A 17,061-nucleotide genomic window follows, 5' to 3' on the forward strand; every position below is an offset into this window, starting at 1 on the left:
AAATAACCCATTAAGGTAGCAAAAGACAAAGAAAGAAAGCTAGAATCAAATGTAAACTGTTACAAGAATCTAAAGATAGAGGGGGCTTTGGACCTCCATACTGGAGACTTTATTATCAAGCAGCTATTCTGCTTTGGCTCAAAGAATGGATTGTATTGAGAAATAAAAGATTGCTTTATTTAGAGGAATATGATCTTCAACTAGGTTGGCATGCTTTTATATGGTATGAGGAAACTAAAGCGCATAAATACTTTCAAAATCATGCCATAAGAAACATACTACTTTCAGAATGGGAGAAAGTCAGATATATACCTGAGTGGCTTTCAGCAATGGAAAATACCTGAGTGGCTTTCAACAATGGAAGCATTTGCTTACCCAAACCTGATTAACTATGATAAACTGGTTAGTTATAAAGATATTTTGGACAAAGAGGGAAAACTTAAGGACAGGCAAACTCTTCAACAACAAGGTATTGACTTAACATGGTGGTCCTATTTGCAAATTCAAACAAGATATGAAAAAGATATAAAATCAACAGGATTTTATAAAGAACAGACTCCATTAGATAAAATTTTGTTAAAAACAGATGAGAATTTGATTAAGAAACTCTATAAATTTCTTTTAAACTGGAAGATGGAAGAAGAACAAGTGAAAGAAACAATGATAGTATGGGCAAAGAACTTTGGATATTCTATAGATTTAGAAGACTGGCAAAAACTTTTGGATAAAAATATTAAGCTTACAAAAGCTGCAGCATATAAAGAAAACTTATACAAGATGTTTTACAGATGGCATATGACACCAGTTCGTTTAGCGAAAATGTTTAAAAATGTTTCGAATACTTGTTGGAAATGTAAACAACAGCCAGGCACTTATTACCATGCCTGGTGGATATGCCCTAATGCTAAGAAATATTGGTCTAAGATCCATAGATGGTTGGAAAAGATGATGAAAATACAGATAGAATTTAAACCAGAATTGTTTTTGTTAGGAATATTAAGACCTAATTATGGTAAAGAGAATGACTATTTGATACTGCATGTTTTAACAGCTGCAAGGATAGTATTTGCCCAATTTTGGAAAAATGAGAATCTACCTTCTGACCAGGCTATAATTACTAAAATGTTAGAGTGTGCAGAAATGGATAGATTAACATTGGAGATGAAAGAAAAAGATGATTCAGTTTATTTTAAAACTTGGGAAAAATTCTATCAATGGTTAGAGACCCGTTAGAATCTGAAAAGGACTTAATATTTCAGAATAGATGATTGATCTTTAACTGAGTTATAATCTATAGATTGATAACATCTTTACTTTTAGTGATTTAGTGATTTCTAACTGTTAATGTTGATAGTCATGACTTGTTGAGATTTTATTATTCATGTTTATTTAAATAGATGAATTTATTTGTTTATTAATTGTTAGTAATATGGTTATAGTTAATTTTATTTTAAAAATGGTTGAGTATGATATTTACTTACTATTATGATCCGGACGGTAGTTGTTTATTAAAATATGTGATTGTACCTATCCTTATTCCATCCTAAATCCCCTATTTCCTTCCCCCATCCCCTTCCCCTTCCATACCCGTATTGTTCCTATTTTTTCCTTATTCATATAAACTCAATAAAATATATTTTTTAAAAAAGGTAGCAAAAGACAATCTTTTGTCACATGGACCAATTTGGAATGCTGAAAACATGTGATGGACACACTTGCAAAATGGCCAGCTTGGCAATCTCCCCTATGTACACAGAGATGGTCTTGTGGGCAAGACTAATCCCAATACAACCCTTGCGTCAGAAGGCAAAACTGGCCTTCTAGGACTTCTAGGCATTTTCATAGAGTCCAAAAGCAGTATTTACTCAGTTCGATGGGCCAGACATATTACTTATTTAGTTAGTTCCACTCCTTCCATTCAGGAGCTCCTAATGGCTCAACTAATACCCTTTTCCTCATTTTTTTAAACAGTCTTGGCAGGAATCTTGAGGTGAGAGGGGCTAACTGGCTGAAAATCAGCCAGTGATTATATATGTATTATTTTTTGGTTTTAATTATAGTGGTGTTTATTATTAATGCTATATTTTGTTATATGATACATGTTATAAGTTAATATTATATATAAATTCCCTCCTTAAAGACTAGTCTGCTTTCATCTCTTATAGATTCTGTTTGTATCTATAAGTCAAATACCAAATTTGGATCTATAATAATAATAATAAAGTTGGAAGGGACCTTGGAGGTCATCGAGTCCAACCTCCTGCTCAGACAGGAATCCCTACACCATTTTGGACAAATGGCTGTCCAGTATCTTCTTAAAAACTTCCAGTGTTGGAGCATTCACTGCTTCTGGAGGCAAGTGTTCCATTGGTTAATTGTTCTAACTGTCAGGAAGCTTCTCCTTAGTTCTAGGTTGCTTCTCTCCTTGATTAGTTTACATCCGTTGCTTCTTGTCCTGCCTTCAGGTGCTTTGGAGAATAGCTTGACTCCCTCTTCTTTGTGGCAGCCCCTGAGATATTGGAACACTGCTATCATGTCCCCCCTCGTCCTTCTCTTCGTTAAACTAGACATACCCAATTCCAGCAACCGTTCCTTATATGTTTTAGCCTCCAGTCCCCTAAACATTTTTATTGCTCTTCTCTGTACTCTTTCTAGAGTCTCAGCATCTTTTTTACATCGTGGTGACCAAAATCTGTTCTGTTACACATTTTTGTTACTCTTAGTGTATGAAATTTCCACATTCTGGTTTCTTGCTATAAACCATAAATCCTCTAAGTTGCTAATTGTAGAGGCCAGTTTGGTATATTGGTTAAGACCCCAGACTGGGGACTGACTGGTGCTCTAGTCATGTCTTAGGTTCAAAGCCAATTGGGCCAATCCCTCTATTTCAGCTCTAGGCAGAAGGAGACAGTGACAAACCATTTCTGAAATCTTACCAAGGAAACTGCAGGACCAAATCCAGTCAGTTCCCTGGATTTAAGACTGAGGCAAAGATATTAAAAAAAGAATTGAAATGAGGGTGGTACTGTGGGTACTTTATAAATGATTCCTGGTTTCTAGGATGCTGCAATTTCTGAAGACATTTCTGTTTCAAGAATCCGACTGGTTTCCATGGATCTCTCTGCCAGGACCACTCTTCTCTTTACCATCTCATGCTGCCTGTGGAATATCGAAGCCCGAGAATATACAATGGCTCTCAGTGTGCCAAATGGGGGTAACTGGGGTGACTGGGGCCAAACTACATTTTGCGAGAGTGGCTATGCTCATGGCTTCTCCCTGAAGGTAAAAGTTTATTTTTCGGATGCTCCCTTGCTTCTGAATATTCCTTTGAAATTAGTCCTTCAGCTTTTCATTATCTTTCAAGAAGAGCAATCAAGAAGTAATTGCATTGATGCTTAGTCCTCTTTAATTCTATAATTAAAGAAAGGCATTGAGTTTGGTGTAGAATATTGTTTGGCAGATCTAATCTTGACCTAAGATTGATCCATTGTCCAATATTTATGGCTAAATGTTGAGATTTCTGAGAGTTGAAGTCTGAAGGACAGCAAGGGAAGAAAGGCTGATCTAGAACTTTATCAGGGTCACATTTTCTTAGGTGGAAGAAAAGCAAGGGGCAGGTGATGATACAGCTCTGAATGGAATCCGCTTGTTCTGTACCGATGGCACAACAATTGAGTCTAAAGTTGGACCGTGAGTAACTGACTTTCTGATCCTATTTCATTTTCTTGTCATGAAGAATGGGAGAGGAGATGACTGGTGCTTAGTTCACTGCTACCCAACCCTGAAAGCCAACTTTGAATAATGATTCACCTCTTCACTATTGGGGAATTAATTCATTCAAGGGTAATAAAAGGAAGAGGTCTTCTTTTCAGGGGGAATAGTGCTTACAATATTGGAAGACAATTTGTGGAATGAGTAGCCCCTGTTGTAATGGATTCTGAAGATGACATGGATTAGGAGAAGTCTTGGGAAAGAGATAAAGTATTCTTTATCCCATTTTCCCTAGGGGTTTATGCCAGCAGCCACAAGATCCCTTTCCTCCAATTATTTTTTCTACAATAGTCGAAAGAGTTCGTTTGAATGTCAACCATTATTGACAGAATTATTTAATGAATGTTGATAATCAAATGTAGATTTTTACTTGATTCCAAGCCCAAGATTTTAGCCATTATGCTTGGATGTCTTGGACTGATGTCAAGTGTTTAATTTAGACACTTATCCATCTTTATCTTTTTGGCAGGTGGGGAACCTGGACCAAAAAACAATTCTGCTACACAGGCTACCTGGTTTGTTTTTCTCTGAGAGTGGAACCACAACAAGGAGAGGGTGATGATACAGCAGCTAACAACATTAAGTTCACCTGCAGTGATGGTGTTGGCCTGATGGGTCTTGGCGCAACATGGGGTGAATTTGGCCCATGGAGCCAGCGCTGCCTCAAAGGTGGCATATGTGGGATGAGAACAAGGGTGGAGGATGCACAGGGCATTGGTGATGACACAGCACTCAATGATGTGCATTTTTTCTGCTGTTAATGTTTTCTCATCTATCAATATACTTTTGCTATGTATTGTCAAAGACTGTTAATTATAGTTAAATATTAAGGAGAATAAAGATTGTATTTGGGCAAAACATGGTCATGCAAGGTAACCATCCTCAGGTGTTACCTCTTCAGACAGATCAGACTGGAGAGGGCTAAGGAAGGTAGCAGAAACCTCAAGCATTGCAAGTGTGATTGACTGTTTCCCTTCTCATCCTTTTGATCCAAGGCAGAATAACATACTCTAATATCATGTTTCTGATTGCTTGCATGCAAATAAAATTATGTTGCATCTTTAAAGTCATTGGTTTCCTTCAGTGATCCAGGTATGGGCCACAATAATACATATGTATTTCTTTCAGTTTATTTATTCTTGTACTCTGCATTTCATTACAGTGAATACAGAAATATTAGAGAAAATAAGCTATAATAAGGCCAGGATTGGTTAAGAACCAAACAGAATTGATGCTAAGAAGGTTTTTGATTTTTAAATTGATCATTAAATTGAAAATGAAACTATTGGACCCATATTTACAGCCAAATCTTTGAAGCTGAATTTCAGAACGGTTATGTTGTACATTGTTAAGTCCTAGAGATTAGTAAGAAATGAACTACATGTTACTCATGCTATTTCTGCTTCTTGATGATGTAAAGATTATTGATCTTAACTCACTTTGAAATGAGAAATGACTTTTTTGAAAAGATGTGGAAACTGGGCAAAATTTCAAGAATGCGCCAGAGGCAACTTCATTTAGTTTGGTTTCAACATGGTAGAACTTCAAGAAGAAGAACACTTGATGAAAAAGCAGCTAAAAATGATACACTTGTAAAACAATTGAAAAGCCTTGGAGTGGGTCAAGATCAGAAATCATAATCCCTCTTCATGGTCTGTTGGTTCTGGCCACTCCAAGATTATTGCATTTAATTCTGAGCACTGCATTTTTGGAAGAACATTGATGAATTGAATGTACAGAAGAAAGCAATTACCATGTTAACAGACTTCGGGGAAATAGATATGAGGAATGGCTGGAATCACTGAATATGTTTAGTTTATAAAAGAGAATATTATGGGACAACATGATAATTGCCCTGAAGTATTTGAAGGGCTGAAATGCAGAAAAGGGGGAAGGCTTGTGGGTTTCATTCTACAAGAGGATACAAGAAATAATGAGTTTAAATTATGAACAAGATTTTCCTAATGTCAAATGAAACTGTTATGGGCCACTTTGCGTGAGAGATTGTAGACTCTTTCACTTAAACAGAGTTTGGATGGCCAGCTGCTCTAGGTACTAGGTTGACCCAGGCCTGAAACTGAATTAAATGCCCTGCAAGGGCCCTTCTAAGTTTTTAGATACTCTTGAATAAGGCTTAAGATCCAAGGTCTATTTGTCAACACCAGGAGAGAACCTATTTTTGCTACTCCTTATAATTAACAATTCATGGCTGTTTCACTGTTATATATCACAATTCACTTAGGAGCCTCTGGAGAGTGCCTCACCATGTGATGCTATGCTCTTCATGTAAACACGTGGGTCTCAAGAGGTTCATGTTTAAATGTCAGGAGCAACATTTTCAACTGGGTTTATAAAGAAATTATGAAGCAATGGCATAACAAAGACAGATCATCTAAATCCTGTTCCATAGTCTTAGAATTTATTTTGAAACCATTTCTGGGTTCTGGGAGCAACCTCTGAGAATTCCAGTCAGAACTATTAAAAACCAGTAGTTTCTGCCATTTTTGAGGACAAAAAGTCATGAAAAGTATAAAATAAAGAAAAAAGAAGGAAATAAGAAAAAAGAGGAAGGGAATGAAAACAGGTCATTCCAATTTTTTTTAAAAAAAGTCTGACCAACCCAGAGTTCTGGAGAGACTTTAGATGAGCACCTTTTAAAATTTGGGGGGAATTGCAGAAAGATGCAGAAAGGCGATTGATTTGCACATTAATTACTCTTGTTGACTCAAATAGTTTCCAAACACATCATAGAAAAAATATAAAACAATAGAAACAGAATGCCTTTGTTTTTCTGCATCATGAAGAAAATACTTCTTAATCCTTCCCATTCCTTGTTAACAAAGTAACAGCAGTCACTCCTGGTCCCACCTGTTTTGCACCCTCCTCACTTGCCATCAAAATGTTTTGGTGATTATCTACTCTTATTGATAAATACCATTGCTAGGCTGTTTTTTGCAGAAGTTGATGTAATCCAAACAAAATATTTCTTGGAACAAGATCTTAGGGCATGTTCTCTTCAGATCATAAGTTACACTAAATATGGCAGATTGACTGAAACCGATTAAAAAAAGTTCCATGAGATTATTATTTCACTATGTGATAATTCAGCAATTCGTTCTAACAGTTAATTTTCAAACATCATGTCAGCAATTAGTTTCAATGATTAGCTTAAAAAATATACTTTGAACATTTAGCTTCAGCATTTGGTTTAGATCCACCTAAATTATCCATTTCATAATTTAAAGATAATAAATGTAGAGTCAGTAGAATTTCTTGGTTATTTCTTCTGAAGAAAAAGACCTGTATGGACATTATTGTTACGCAAATTGTTGAACTGAATGGCTATGGTGGCAAGACTATATGAGAGAAGTAGAAAACAAAATTAAATAAATAAGTATGTGTACATTTTCAAAATTAAGAACTTAATGGGATAAAGGAGTTCTTAGTTTTGAAAATATGCAAATTTTCCAGGGCATTTTATAGACTTTTTTTTTCTTTTCTAGCAAAAACAATCTGCATAGTCACAGTTGTTGAGTCTGCTGCATCTCTGCAGCAGTCCTTGGAATGACCATGCAATAGTGTGATTAGCATGGACACATGGTTAATAATTTTGTCTTCTCTACAACACACACAAAACTGTATGTTTTTACTGGGTTGAGTAAAAAGCCACTATTCTTTCTAGTGGCTGCATTCATACATGGTGTAAACCATAATATGGTTTGTTTGAGTTAGTGCTGTGTGAACCTCTGTTGTGCTGCACAAACTATGGTTTATTGCAGAAGTAGGCAACTTATACAAATTAGTACTTTAACTGCTTGTTATTTCAAGGATGGGAATATGTAAAATCTCTGTGTGTGATCATCTTATGCATAATTTAGTGAATAAAATTAATAGTCTGAGTTCTCACAATATACCAAACTACAATAGACATCTAGAATAGACATTTTTAAAAAATACCCCTAGGTCCTCTTTCACAAATAATGGCCTCAATGCTAGTCACTTTGCCTCATCATCATCATCATCACCATCATCACCAACACTACCATGCTTAATATGGGGCTTGTCTCCCCCCCCAATCAGCTCAGTATTCAGTGGACTAAAGCAAAATGCAAATAAACTAGATCTTATTTTCAGATAGCAAGCACAATTAGTTTTTTTAGTTCCTGTCTCTGTCCAGTGAGGGCAACGGAAGGTGTTCAGGTTTCATGACCCTGCCCTTACTTCTGTCCTGCCTACAAACAGTTCTCCATTTAAAGTCTTTCCCATTCTGGTTGTAGGAAAATTAACTGCAGGAAGACGGTAAGTGGAGCTGCAGAGGGCTGGAGAGAGCAGGGAAGGCAGAACACGGGTTGTTTGGGAGAGTAGAAAGTATGAGTGGCTCTTGTGGAATGTGGATAACTGTTCTTGCTCCAAGTATTAGAGAATAAAAGTGAGAGATGCCTTTCATGTTTCAGAAGGAGGGAGAGACCGAGCAATTAAGGCAAAGAAAAAAAAAGGCTAAAGAGTCTATAGAAGGTTAAATAGAAAAGCTAGAGAGTAAGAAAGGAAAGAAAAAAACATTAAGGTAGCAAAAGACAACCTTTTGTCATATGGGCCAATTTGGAATGCTGAAAACATGTGATGGTCAAACTTGCAAAATGGCTGGCTTGGCAATCTCCCCTATGTACACAGTGATGGCCTTGTGGGCAAGATGAATCCCAATACAACCCATGCGTCAGAAGGCAAAACTGGCCTTCTAGGACTTCTAGGCATTTTCATAAGGGTATGTTTAGTTTAATGAAGAGAATGATGAGGGGGGACATGATAGTAGTGTTCCAATATCTCAGGGGCTGCCACAAAGAAGAGGGAGTCAAGCTATTCTCCAAAGCACCTGAAGGCAGGACAAGAAGCAACGGATGGAAACTAATCAAGGAGAGAAGCAACCTAGAACTAAGGAGAAACTTCCTGACAGTTAGAACAATTAACCAGTGGAACAACCTGCCTCCAGAAGCGGTGAATGCTCCAATACTGGAAGTTTTTAAGAAGAGACTGGGCAGCCATTTGTTCGAAATGGTGTAGGGTTTCCTGCCTGAGCAGGGGGTTGGACTCGATGACCTCCAAGGTCCCTTCCAACTTTATTATTATTATTATTATTATTATTATTATTATTATTATTATTATTATTATTATTATTATCATCATCATCATCATCATCATCATCATCATCATCACCACCACCACCATCATCATCATCATCATCATCATCACCCGTCGCTCCCACGTCACGCCGCTTTTGCGCGAGCTGCATTGGCTGCCGGTAGCCTTCCGGGTGCGCTTCAAGGTGTTGACTATTATCTTTAAAGCGCTCCATGGCATCGGACCTGGTTACCTTCGAGACCGCCTCCTGCCACAGATTACCTCCCATCGGCCGGTACGCTCCCACAGAGTGGGTCTCCTCAGGGTGCCGTCAGCCAGACAGTGCCGGCTGGCGACCCCAAGGGGGAGGGCCTTCTCTGTGGGAGCTCCCACCCTCTGGAACGAACTGCCCCCAGAGATCAGGGTGATCCCTGATCTCCCTTCCTTCCGCCGCGCCCTCAAGACGTAGTTGTTCCAGCTAGCGGGACTGGCCTAAGGGATTTTAAAGGGGGTTTAATTACTTTTAATTTGACATATTTAAATATTTCGTTTTAATTAAATTTTAATTAGGTATAACATGTATAATATGTTAGTATTTTATCCAATTGTCAGCCGCCCTGAGTCCGCAAGGAGAAGGGCGGGATATAAATGTAATTAATAAATAAATAAATAAATAATAAAATCTCATCATCATCATCATCATCGAGTCCAAAAGCAGTATTTAGTCAGTTCGATGGGCCAGGCATATTACTTATTTAGTTATTTCCACTCCTTCCATTCAGGAGCTCCTAATGGCTCAACTAATACCCTTTTCCTCATTTTTTTTAACAGTCTTGGCAGGAATCTTGAGGTGAGAGGGGCTAACTGGGTGAAAATCACCCAGTGATTATATATTTACTACTTTTTGGTTTTAATTATAGTGGTGTTTATTATTAATAGTATATTTTGTTATATGATACATGTTATAAGTTAATATTATATATAAATTCCCTCCTTAAAGACCAGTCTACTTTCATCTATCATTCCAAAGTTAGATTCTGTTTATATCTATAAGTCAAATATCAAATTTGGATCTGTTCTTTACACATTTTTGTTACTCTTAGTATGTGAAATTTCCACTTTCTGGTTTCTTGCTGTAAGCCATAAATCCTCTAAGTTGCTAATTGTAGAGGCCAGTTTGGTATATTGGTTAAGACCCCAGACTGGGGACTGACTGGTGCTCTAGTCATGTCTTAGGTACAAAGCCAATTGGGCCAATCCCTCTATTTCAGCTCTAGGCAGAAGGAGACAGTGACAAACCATTTCTGAAATCTTACCAAGGAAACTGCAGGACCAAATCCAGGCAGTTCCCTGAAATTAAGACTGAGGCAAAGATATATATAAAAAAGAACTGAAATGAGGGTGGTACTGTGGGTACTTTATAAATAATTCCTGGTTTCTAGGATGCTGCAATTTCTGAAGACATTTCTGTTTCAAGAATCCAACTGGTTTCCATGGATCTCTCTGCCAGGACCACTCTTCTCTTTACCATCTCATGCTGCCTGTGGAATATCGAAGCCCGAGAGTATACACTTGCTCTCAGTGTGCCAAATGGGGGTAACTGGGGTGACTGGGGCCAAAGTACATTTTGCGAGAAAGGTTATGCTCATGGCTTCTCCCTGAAGGTAAAAGTTTATTTTTCAGATGCTCCCTTGCTTTTGAATATTCCTTTGAAATTAGTCCTTCAGCTTTTCATTATCTTTCAAGAAGAGCAATCAAGAAGTAATTGCATTGATGCTTAGTCCTCTTTGATTCTATAATTAAAGAAAGGCATTGGGTTTGGTGTGGAATATTGTTTGGCAGATCTAATCTTGACCCAAGATTGATCCATTGTCCAATATTCATGGCTAAATGTTGAGATCTCTGAGAGTTGAAGTCTGAAGGACAGCAAGGGAAGAGAGGCTGATCTAGAACTTTATCAGGGTCACATTTTCTTAGGTGGAAGAAAAGCAAGGGGCAGGTGATGATACTGCTCTGAATGGAATCCGCTTGATCTGTACCGATGGCACAAAAATTGAGTCTAAAGTTGGAACGTGAGTAACTGACTTTCTGATCCTATTTCATTTTCTTGTCATGAAGAATGGGAGAGGAGATGACTGGTGCTTAGTTCACTGCTACCCAACCCTGAAAGCCAACTTTGAAAATGACTCACCTCTTCACTATTGGGGAATTAATTCATTCAAGGGTAATAAAAGGAATAGTGCTTACAATATTGGAAGACAATTTGTGGAATGAGTAGCCCCTGTTGTAATGGATTCTGAAGATGACATGGATTAGGAGAAGTCTTGGGAAAGAGATAAAGTATTCTTTATCCCATTTTTCCTAGGGGTTTATGCCAGCAGCCACAAGACCCCTTTCCTCCAATAATTTTTTCTACAATAGTCGAAAGAGTTCATTTGAATGTCAACGATTATTGACAGAATTATTTAATGAATGTTGATAACCAAGCCCAAGATGTTAGCCGTTATGCCTGAATCTCTTGGAGTGATGTCAAGTGTTTAATTTAGACACTTATCCATCTTTGTCTTTTTTGGCAGGTGGGGAACCTGGACCAAAGAACAATTCTGCTACACAGGCTACCTGACTTCTTTTTCTCTGAGAGTGGAACCACCACAAAAAGAGGGTGATGATACAGCAGCTAACAACATCCAGTTCACCTGCCGTGATGGTGCTAGCCTGATGGGCCTTGGCACGACATGGGGTGAATTTGGCGCATGGAGCCAGCGCTGCATCAGAGGCATATGTGGGATGAGAACAAGGGTGGAGGATTCTCAGGGCATTGGTGATGACACAGCACTCAATGATGTGCATTTTTTTTGCTGTTAACAGTTGATACATGTTTTCTTATTTATCAATATGCTTTCACTATGTATTGTCAAAGACTGTTAATTAGAGTTAAATATTAACTTGAGAATAAAGAGTGTGTGGTCATGCAAGGTAATCACTTCAGGTGTTACCTCCAGATTGGAGAGGGCTAAGGAAGGTAGCAGAAACCTCAAGCACTGCAAGTGTGATTGACTGTTTCCCTTCTCATCATTTTGATCCAAGGCAGAGTAAAATACTCTAATATCATGTTTCTGATTGCTTGCATGCAAATAAAATTATGTTGCATCTTTAAAGTCATTAGTTTCCTTCAATGAGCCAGGTATGGGCCACAATAATACATATGTATTTCTTTCAGTTTATTTATTCTTGTACTCTGCATTTCATTACAGAGAATACAGAAATATTAGAGAAAATAAGCTATAACTAGACCAGGATTGGTTAAGAACCAAGAGAATTGATGCTAAGAATGTTTTTGATTTTTTTTATGAGATATTGAAGATGAGCTACAAGAGAGTTGTAGGTAAAGCCTACAAATAATCACTTAACCCAGATATCACTTTTCTGTTCTTCAAATTGAGGAATGTTTAAAGAAGCGGCAACTGATATATAAACACAGAGGACTATGTAACCACTGTGTCTGCATATATTCAAAAGTGTGTTGAGGATGTCTGTGTCCTTAAAAAAACATTGTTGTGAGGGCTAATGAAAAAATATGGTTGACTTATGAGGTTCAGAAGATGTTGAAAGCACAGAATGTGGCTTTTAAATCTGCAATATGCTCGCACATAGAACAACCAGGGGCTAATTTGAAAAACGCCATAAAAAGAGCAAAGCAAGCCTATTGCCAGAAAGTTCAGAACTTTTTTCAGGACCCAACAAACACCAGGCGTATGTGGCAAGGAATTCAGGCCATCACAGACTGTAAGGTGGCTCCATTGAGATACAAGGGCTACACAGACTTCTTCAATGAGATGAACACATTTTTTTGGAAGATTCGAGGTATCAAACCTGTGCCCCATCCTGATGAGCAAATGCTTAGCTTTGATGTTATCTCTGTCCGGAAAACATTGCGGAAAATTAACATTCGGAAGGCAGCAGGTCCTGGGCGGAGTTCTTAGGGAATGTGAAGAGGAGCTGGCTTGTGTTCTTACAGATATTTTCAATTATTCATTGCAGCAGGCAGTGGTCCCATTGTGTTTTAAGATGGCCATTATTTTGCCAGTGCCAAAAAAGTCTACAATTATGCGTCTCAACGATTACTGGCTGGTTGCACTTACATCCATCGTTATTAAATGCTTTGAGAGGCTGATAAAGGACATTATTGTATCTAGCCTCCCACCAGCATTTGACTTGCTTCAGTTTGCTTACCATCCAAATCGCTCTACAGAGGATGCTATATCTTTTGTTCTCCATTTGAGCTTGGAGCACTTAGAGGAAAGAAATACTCATGTGTGAATGCTGTTTGTTGACTTCAGATCAGCATTTAATACAATCATTCCTCAAAATCTAGTAGACAAACTGGGCCTTTTAGGCTTTAATACTGCTTTGTGCAACTGGATTCTTGATTTTCTTATTGACAGGCCCCAGTACATGTGAGTTGGGACTAATATTTCTAACACCATTTTCTTGAGCACAGGTTCTCCTCAGGGCTGTATCCTAAGTCTGCTGCTGTTCACCCTATTGACCCATGACTGTTGTGCAAGGTTTGCCACCAACCATATTGTGAAGTATGCGGATGATAAACAGTAGTGGGCCTTATTGAAGATGACAATGTGTGTGCTTATCGCAAGGAGCTAGAGAGTTGTGAACTGGGTAAGAAAAACAGCCTAGTTTTAAACATTGGAAAAACTAAAGACACCATTTTCAATTTCAGAAAAGGCAGGCACAGCCATGCTCCTCTATGTATTAATGATTCACCTGTGGAGATAGTTAGCAGCATCAAATTTCTGGGTGTGCAGCTAATGAGTAGGCTGTTGGTTGCTCAACAGTAAGACACTGGTGAAGCTGGCACAGCAGTGCCTGCATTTTCTGCGTCACATGAGAAAAGTACATCTTTCCTTTCCCTGTCCTTACCACTTTCTACAGAGGGATGATTGAGAGCGTCCTGTCATATTGCATTACAGTCTGGTTTGGAAGCATCACTGCTTCTGACAGGAAGGCAATGCAAAGAGTGATGAGGATGGCAGAAAAGATTATTGGCAGTTCACTCGCTTCTATCCAGGACATGGCATATAAGCGTTGCTAGAGCAGGGTCTGCAGGATTGTCTGGGACACTACATTTCCTCTTCAAGACCTGTTTTCTTTGTTACCTTCTGGGAGGAGACTTCATGGTATCCGAAGCAGAACATCCAGATTCAGCCACTGTTTTGTTCCTTACAGTATTAACCTTGTGAACTCTCAAGCTTCCTCTTTCCACTAGGTATTCAAGAGAGACAGTGATTAACATTTATATGCATTTATATGTAAGGGCGTAGGTATATGCACATGTTGTATATAGCATGTTTATATGTGTGTTATGTATGTGTACATTTTTAGAGCAGGCAACAGAATTTCATTTTTAATGTGTGCCAGTGTGCCCACAATAAAAAATGACAATAAAAGTTAACTTATGTCTTGTCTTGTCTTGTCCTATCCTGTCCTGTCCTGTCCTATCGTATCCTACCTTACCTTACCTTACCTTACCTTATCTCTTACATAAAAGAATCTCTCTTCCAGTCTCATTTTTCATTTGCTCCATATTTACAGTCAAATCTTGGAAGCTGAGCTTCAGAATGGTTATGTTGTGCATTGTTAAGCCTTAGAGATTAGTAAGAAATGAACTACATGTTACTCATGTTATTTCTGCTTCTTGATGACATAAAGATTATTGATAATAATAATAATAATAATAATAATAATAATAATAATAATAATAATANTCTTTATGGCAACCCCTGAGATATTGGAACACTGCTATCATGTCCCCCCTCGTCCTTCTCTTCATTAAACTAGACATACCCAATTCCAGCAGCCATTCCTTATATGCTTTAGCCTCCAGTCCCCTAATCATCTTTGTTGCTCTTCTCTGTACTCTTTCTAAAGTCTCAACATCTTTTTTACATCGCGGTGACCAAAACTAGATGCAGTATTCCAAGTGTGGCCTTACCAAGGCATTGTAAAGTGGAATTAACACTTCACGTGATCTTGATTCTATCCCTCTGTTAATGCAGCCTAGCACTGTGTTGGCCTTTTTGGCAGCTGCAGCACACTGCTGGCTCATATTTAAGTGATTGTCCACTAGGACTCCGAGATCCCTCTCACAGTTACTACTATTGAGCAAGGTGCCACCTATGATCTTAACTCACTTTGAAATTAGAAATGACTTTTTTGAAAAGACGTGGAAACTGGGCAAAATTTCAAGAATGCCCTAGAGGCAACTTCATTTAGTTTGGTTTCAACATGGTAGAACATCAAGAAGAAGAACACTTGATGAAAGAGCAGCTAAAAATGATACACGTGTAAAACAATTGAAAAGCCTTGGACTGGGTCAAGATCAGAAGTCATAATCCCTCTTCATGGTCTGTTGGTTCTGGCCACTCCAAGATTATTGCATTTAATTCTGAGCACTGCATTTTTGGAAGCACATTGATGAACTGAATGTACAGAAAAAAGCAATTACCACGTTAACAGATTTCGGGGAAATAGATGTGAGGAATGGTTGGAGTCACCGAATGTGTTTAGTTTACAAAAAAGAAAATTATGGGACAACATGATCATTGCCCTGAAGTATTTGAAGGGCTGAAATGCAGAAAAGGGAGAATGCTTGTGGGTTTCCTTCTACAAGAGGATACAAGAAATAATGAGTTTAAATTATGAAGATTTTCCTAATAGCAAATAAAACAGTAATGGGTTGCTTTGCTTTAGAGATTGTAGACTCTTTCACTGAAGGATTTTAAACTGAGATTGGATGGCCATCTGTTTTGGGTACTATAGTGACCCAGGCCTGGAACTGAATTAGATGCCCTGCAAGGGCCCTTCTAAGTTTTTAGATACTCTTGAATAAGGCTTAAGTTCCAAGGTCTATTTGTCAACGCTGGGAGAGAACTATTTCCTGAATTGTTTCTAAGCTATGAAAAGACTCTTCAACACCTTTGCGGCTTTCAGGAAAGGTCTGGACCAGTGGTGAGATTCAGCCAGTTTGCACCACTTCAGCAGAACTGGTAACTAATTTTTTGTTGCCCAGGCCCAGAATGGACTTCTGAAAGCAGCATCCACACAGAGAACCGGTTGTTCACATATTTGAATCCCACTACTGGTCTGGACTTTCTATTTAATCAAGACTTTTCCATGGTAATGAATCCATTTACAAGTAGTATGAAGGCTCTTAACCAACTTTTAATTGCTTGTATACCGTATCATCCATACGGTATACAAGCAAGATATAAAAGCAAACCAATGCAATGGCAGAAAGATGAAGAGCTTCAGGAAGATCCAAGAGGATTGGGTTGCACATTAATTACTCTTGTCAATTCAACTAGTTTCCAAACAAATACAAAAATATAAAGCAATAGAAGCAAAATGCCTTTGTTTTTCTGCATCATAAAGAAAATATTTCTCAATCCTTCCCCCTCCCATTCCTTGTTAACTGAATAACAGCAGTCACTCCTGGTCTCACCAGTTTTGCACCCTCCTCACTCCATCAAAATGTTCTTGATAAATACCATTGCTAGGCTGTTCCAAAGGTCCATACAATCCAAGCAAAATGTTTCTTGGAACAAGACCTTAGGCATGTTCTCTTCAGGTCATAAATTACACTAAATATGGCAGATTGACTAAAACTGATTTAAAAAAAGTTCCATGAGATTATTATTTCACCATGAGATAGTTAAGCAATTCGTTCTGACAGTTAATTTTCAGACATCATGTCAGCAATTAGTTTCAGCAATTAGTTTAAAAAAATATACTTTGAGCAGTTAGCTTCAGCATTTGTTTTAGATCCACCTGAATAATCCATTGTCATGGTTCCAACAGACAGAGATAAATAAAGCAGAACTCAGAGGCTTGAAAATTCCTCAAAGAACATGTTTATTAGTTACAAAGTATTGGCACGGTCAAAAGTGAAACACAAGTAACAATTACCCAATTACAAAGTATAATGTCCCACCCACAAATCTATGCAAGCAACTATGTCCCCCAATATTTTCATTTGGTGGGCTTTTTGATGCAATTCCCAGTCCCTGGTCGCAGGAGCAGTAGATGACCTTAGCATGGACACATGATTAATAATTTTGTCTTCCCTCAAATACCACACACAATACTGTGTGTTTTACT

General features: G+C 38.1%; 2 protein-coding genes across 2 annotated transcripts; both read left to right on the forward strand.

The window, feature by feature from the left end:
- Nucleotides 1-3,111: 3,111 nt before the first annotated feature.
- LOC107294233 (vitelline membrane outer layer protein 1-like) lies at nucleotides 3,112-4,532 on the forward strand. The gene is made up of 3 exons (XM_015823445.1): nucleotides 3,112-3,282; nucleotides 3,596-3,690; nucleotides 4,241-4,532. The coding sequence occupies exons 1-3, from the start codon at nucleotides 3,112-3,114 to the stop codon at nucleotides 4,530-4,532; spliced, it is 558 nt and encodes a 185-aa protein (XP_015678931.1).
- A 5,847-nt stretch (nucleotides 4,533-10,379) lies between these two features.
- Nucleotides 10,380-11,751, forward strand: LOC107294234 (vitelline membrane outer layer protein 1-like). Its single transcript, XM_015823447.1, has 3 exons — nucleotides 10,380-10,550; nucleotides 10,864-10,958; nucleotides 11,463-11,751. Exons 1-3 carry the CDS (start codon nucleotides 10,380-10,382, stop codon nucleotides 11,749-11,751), a joined length of 555 nt encoding a protein of 184 aa, XP_015678933.1.
- The last annotated feature ends 5,310 nt before the right edge of the window (nucleotides 11,752-17,061 follow it).

The sequence above is a fragment of the Protobothrops mucrosquamatus genome, unplaced genomic scaffold (genome assembly GCF_001527695.2).
Source record: "Protobothrops mucrosquamatus isolate PMUCROS unplaced genomic scaffold, P.Mucros_1.0 scaffold1877, whole genome shotgun sequence".
Lineage (NCBI taxonomy): Eukaryota > Metazoa > Chordata > Lepidosauria > Squamata > Viperidae > Protobothrops > Protobothrops mucrosquamatus.

Excerpts from the sequence above, each read along its gene's own strand:
- LOC107294233 (XM_015823445.1), top strand. The coding sequence starts at position 3,112 with ATGGATCTCTCTGCCAGGACCACTCTTCTCTTTACCATCTCATGCTGC. Across the intron at positions 3,283-3,595 it reads CTCATGGCTTCTCCCTGAAG|GTGGAAGAAAAGCAAGGGGC; the intron begins GTAAAAGTTTAT and ends ACATTTTCTTAG. Across the intron at positions 3,691-4,240 it reads ATTGAGTCTAAAGTTGGACC|GTGGGGAACCTGGACCAAAA; the intron begins GTGAGTAACTGA and ends TCTTTTTGGCAG.
- LOC107294234 (XM_015823447.1), top strand. The coding sequence starts at position 10,380 with ATGGATCTCTCTGCCAGGACCACTCTTCTCTTTACCATCTCATGCTGC. Across the intron at positions 10,551-10,863 it reads CTCATGGCTTCTCCCTGAAG|GTGGAAGAAAAGCAAGGGGC; the intron begins GTAAAAGTTTAT and ends ACATTTTCTTAG. Across the intron at positions 10,959-11,462 it reads ATTGAGTCTAAAGTTGGAAC|GTGGGGAACCTGGACCAAAG; the intron begins GTGAGTAACTGA and ends CTTTTTTGGCAG.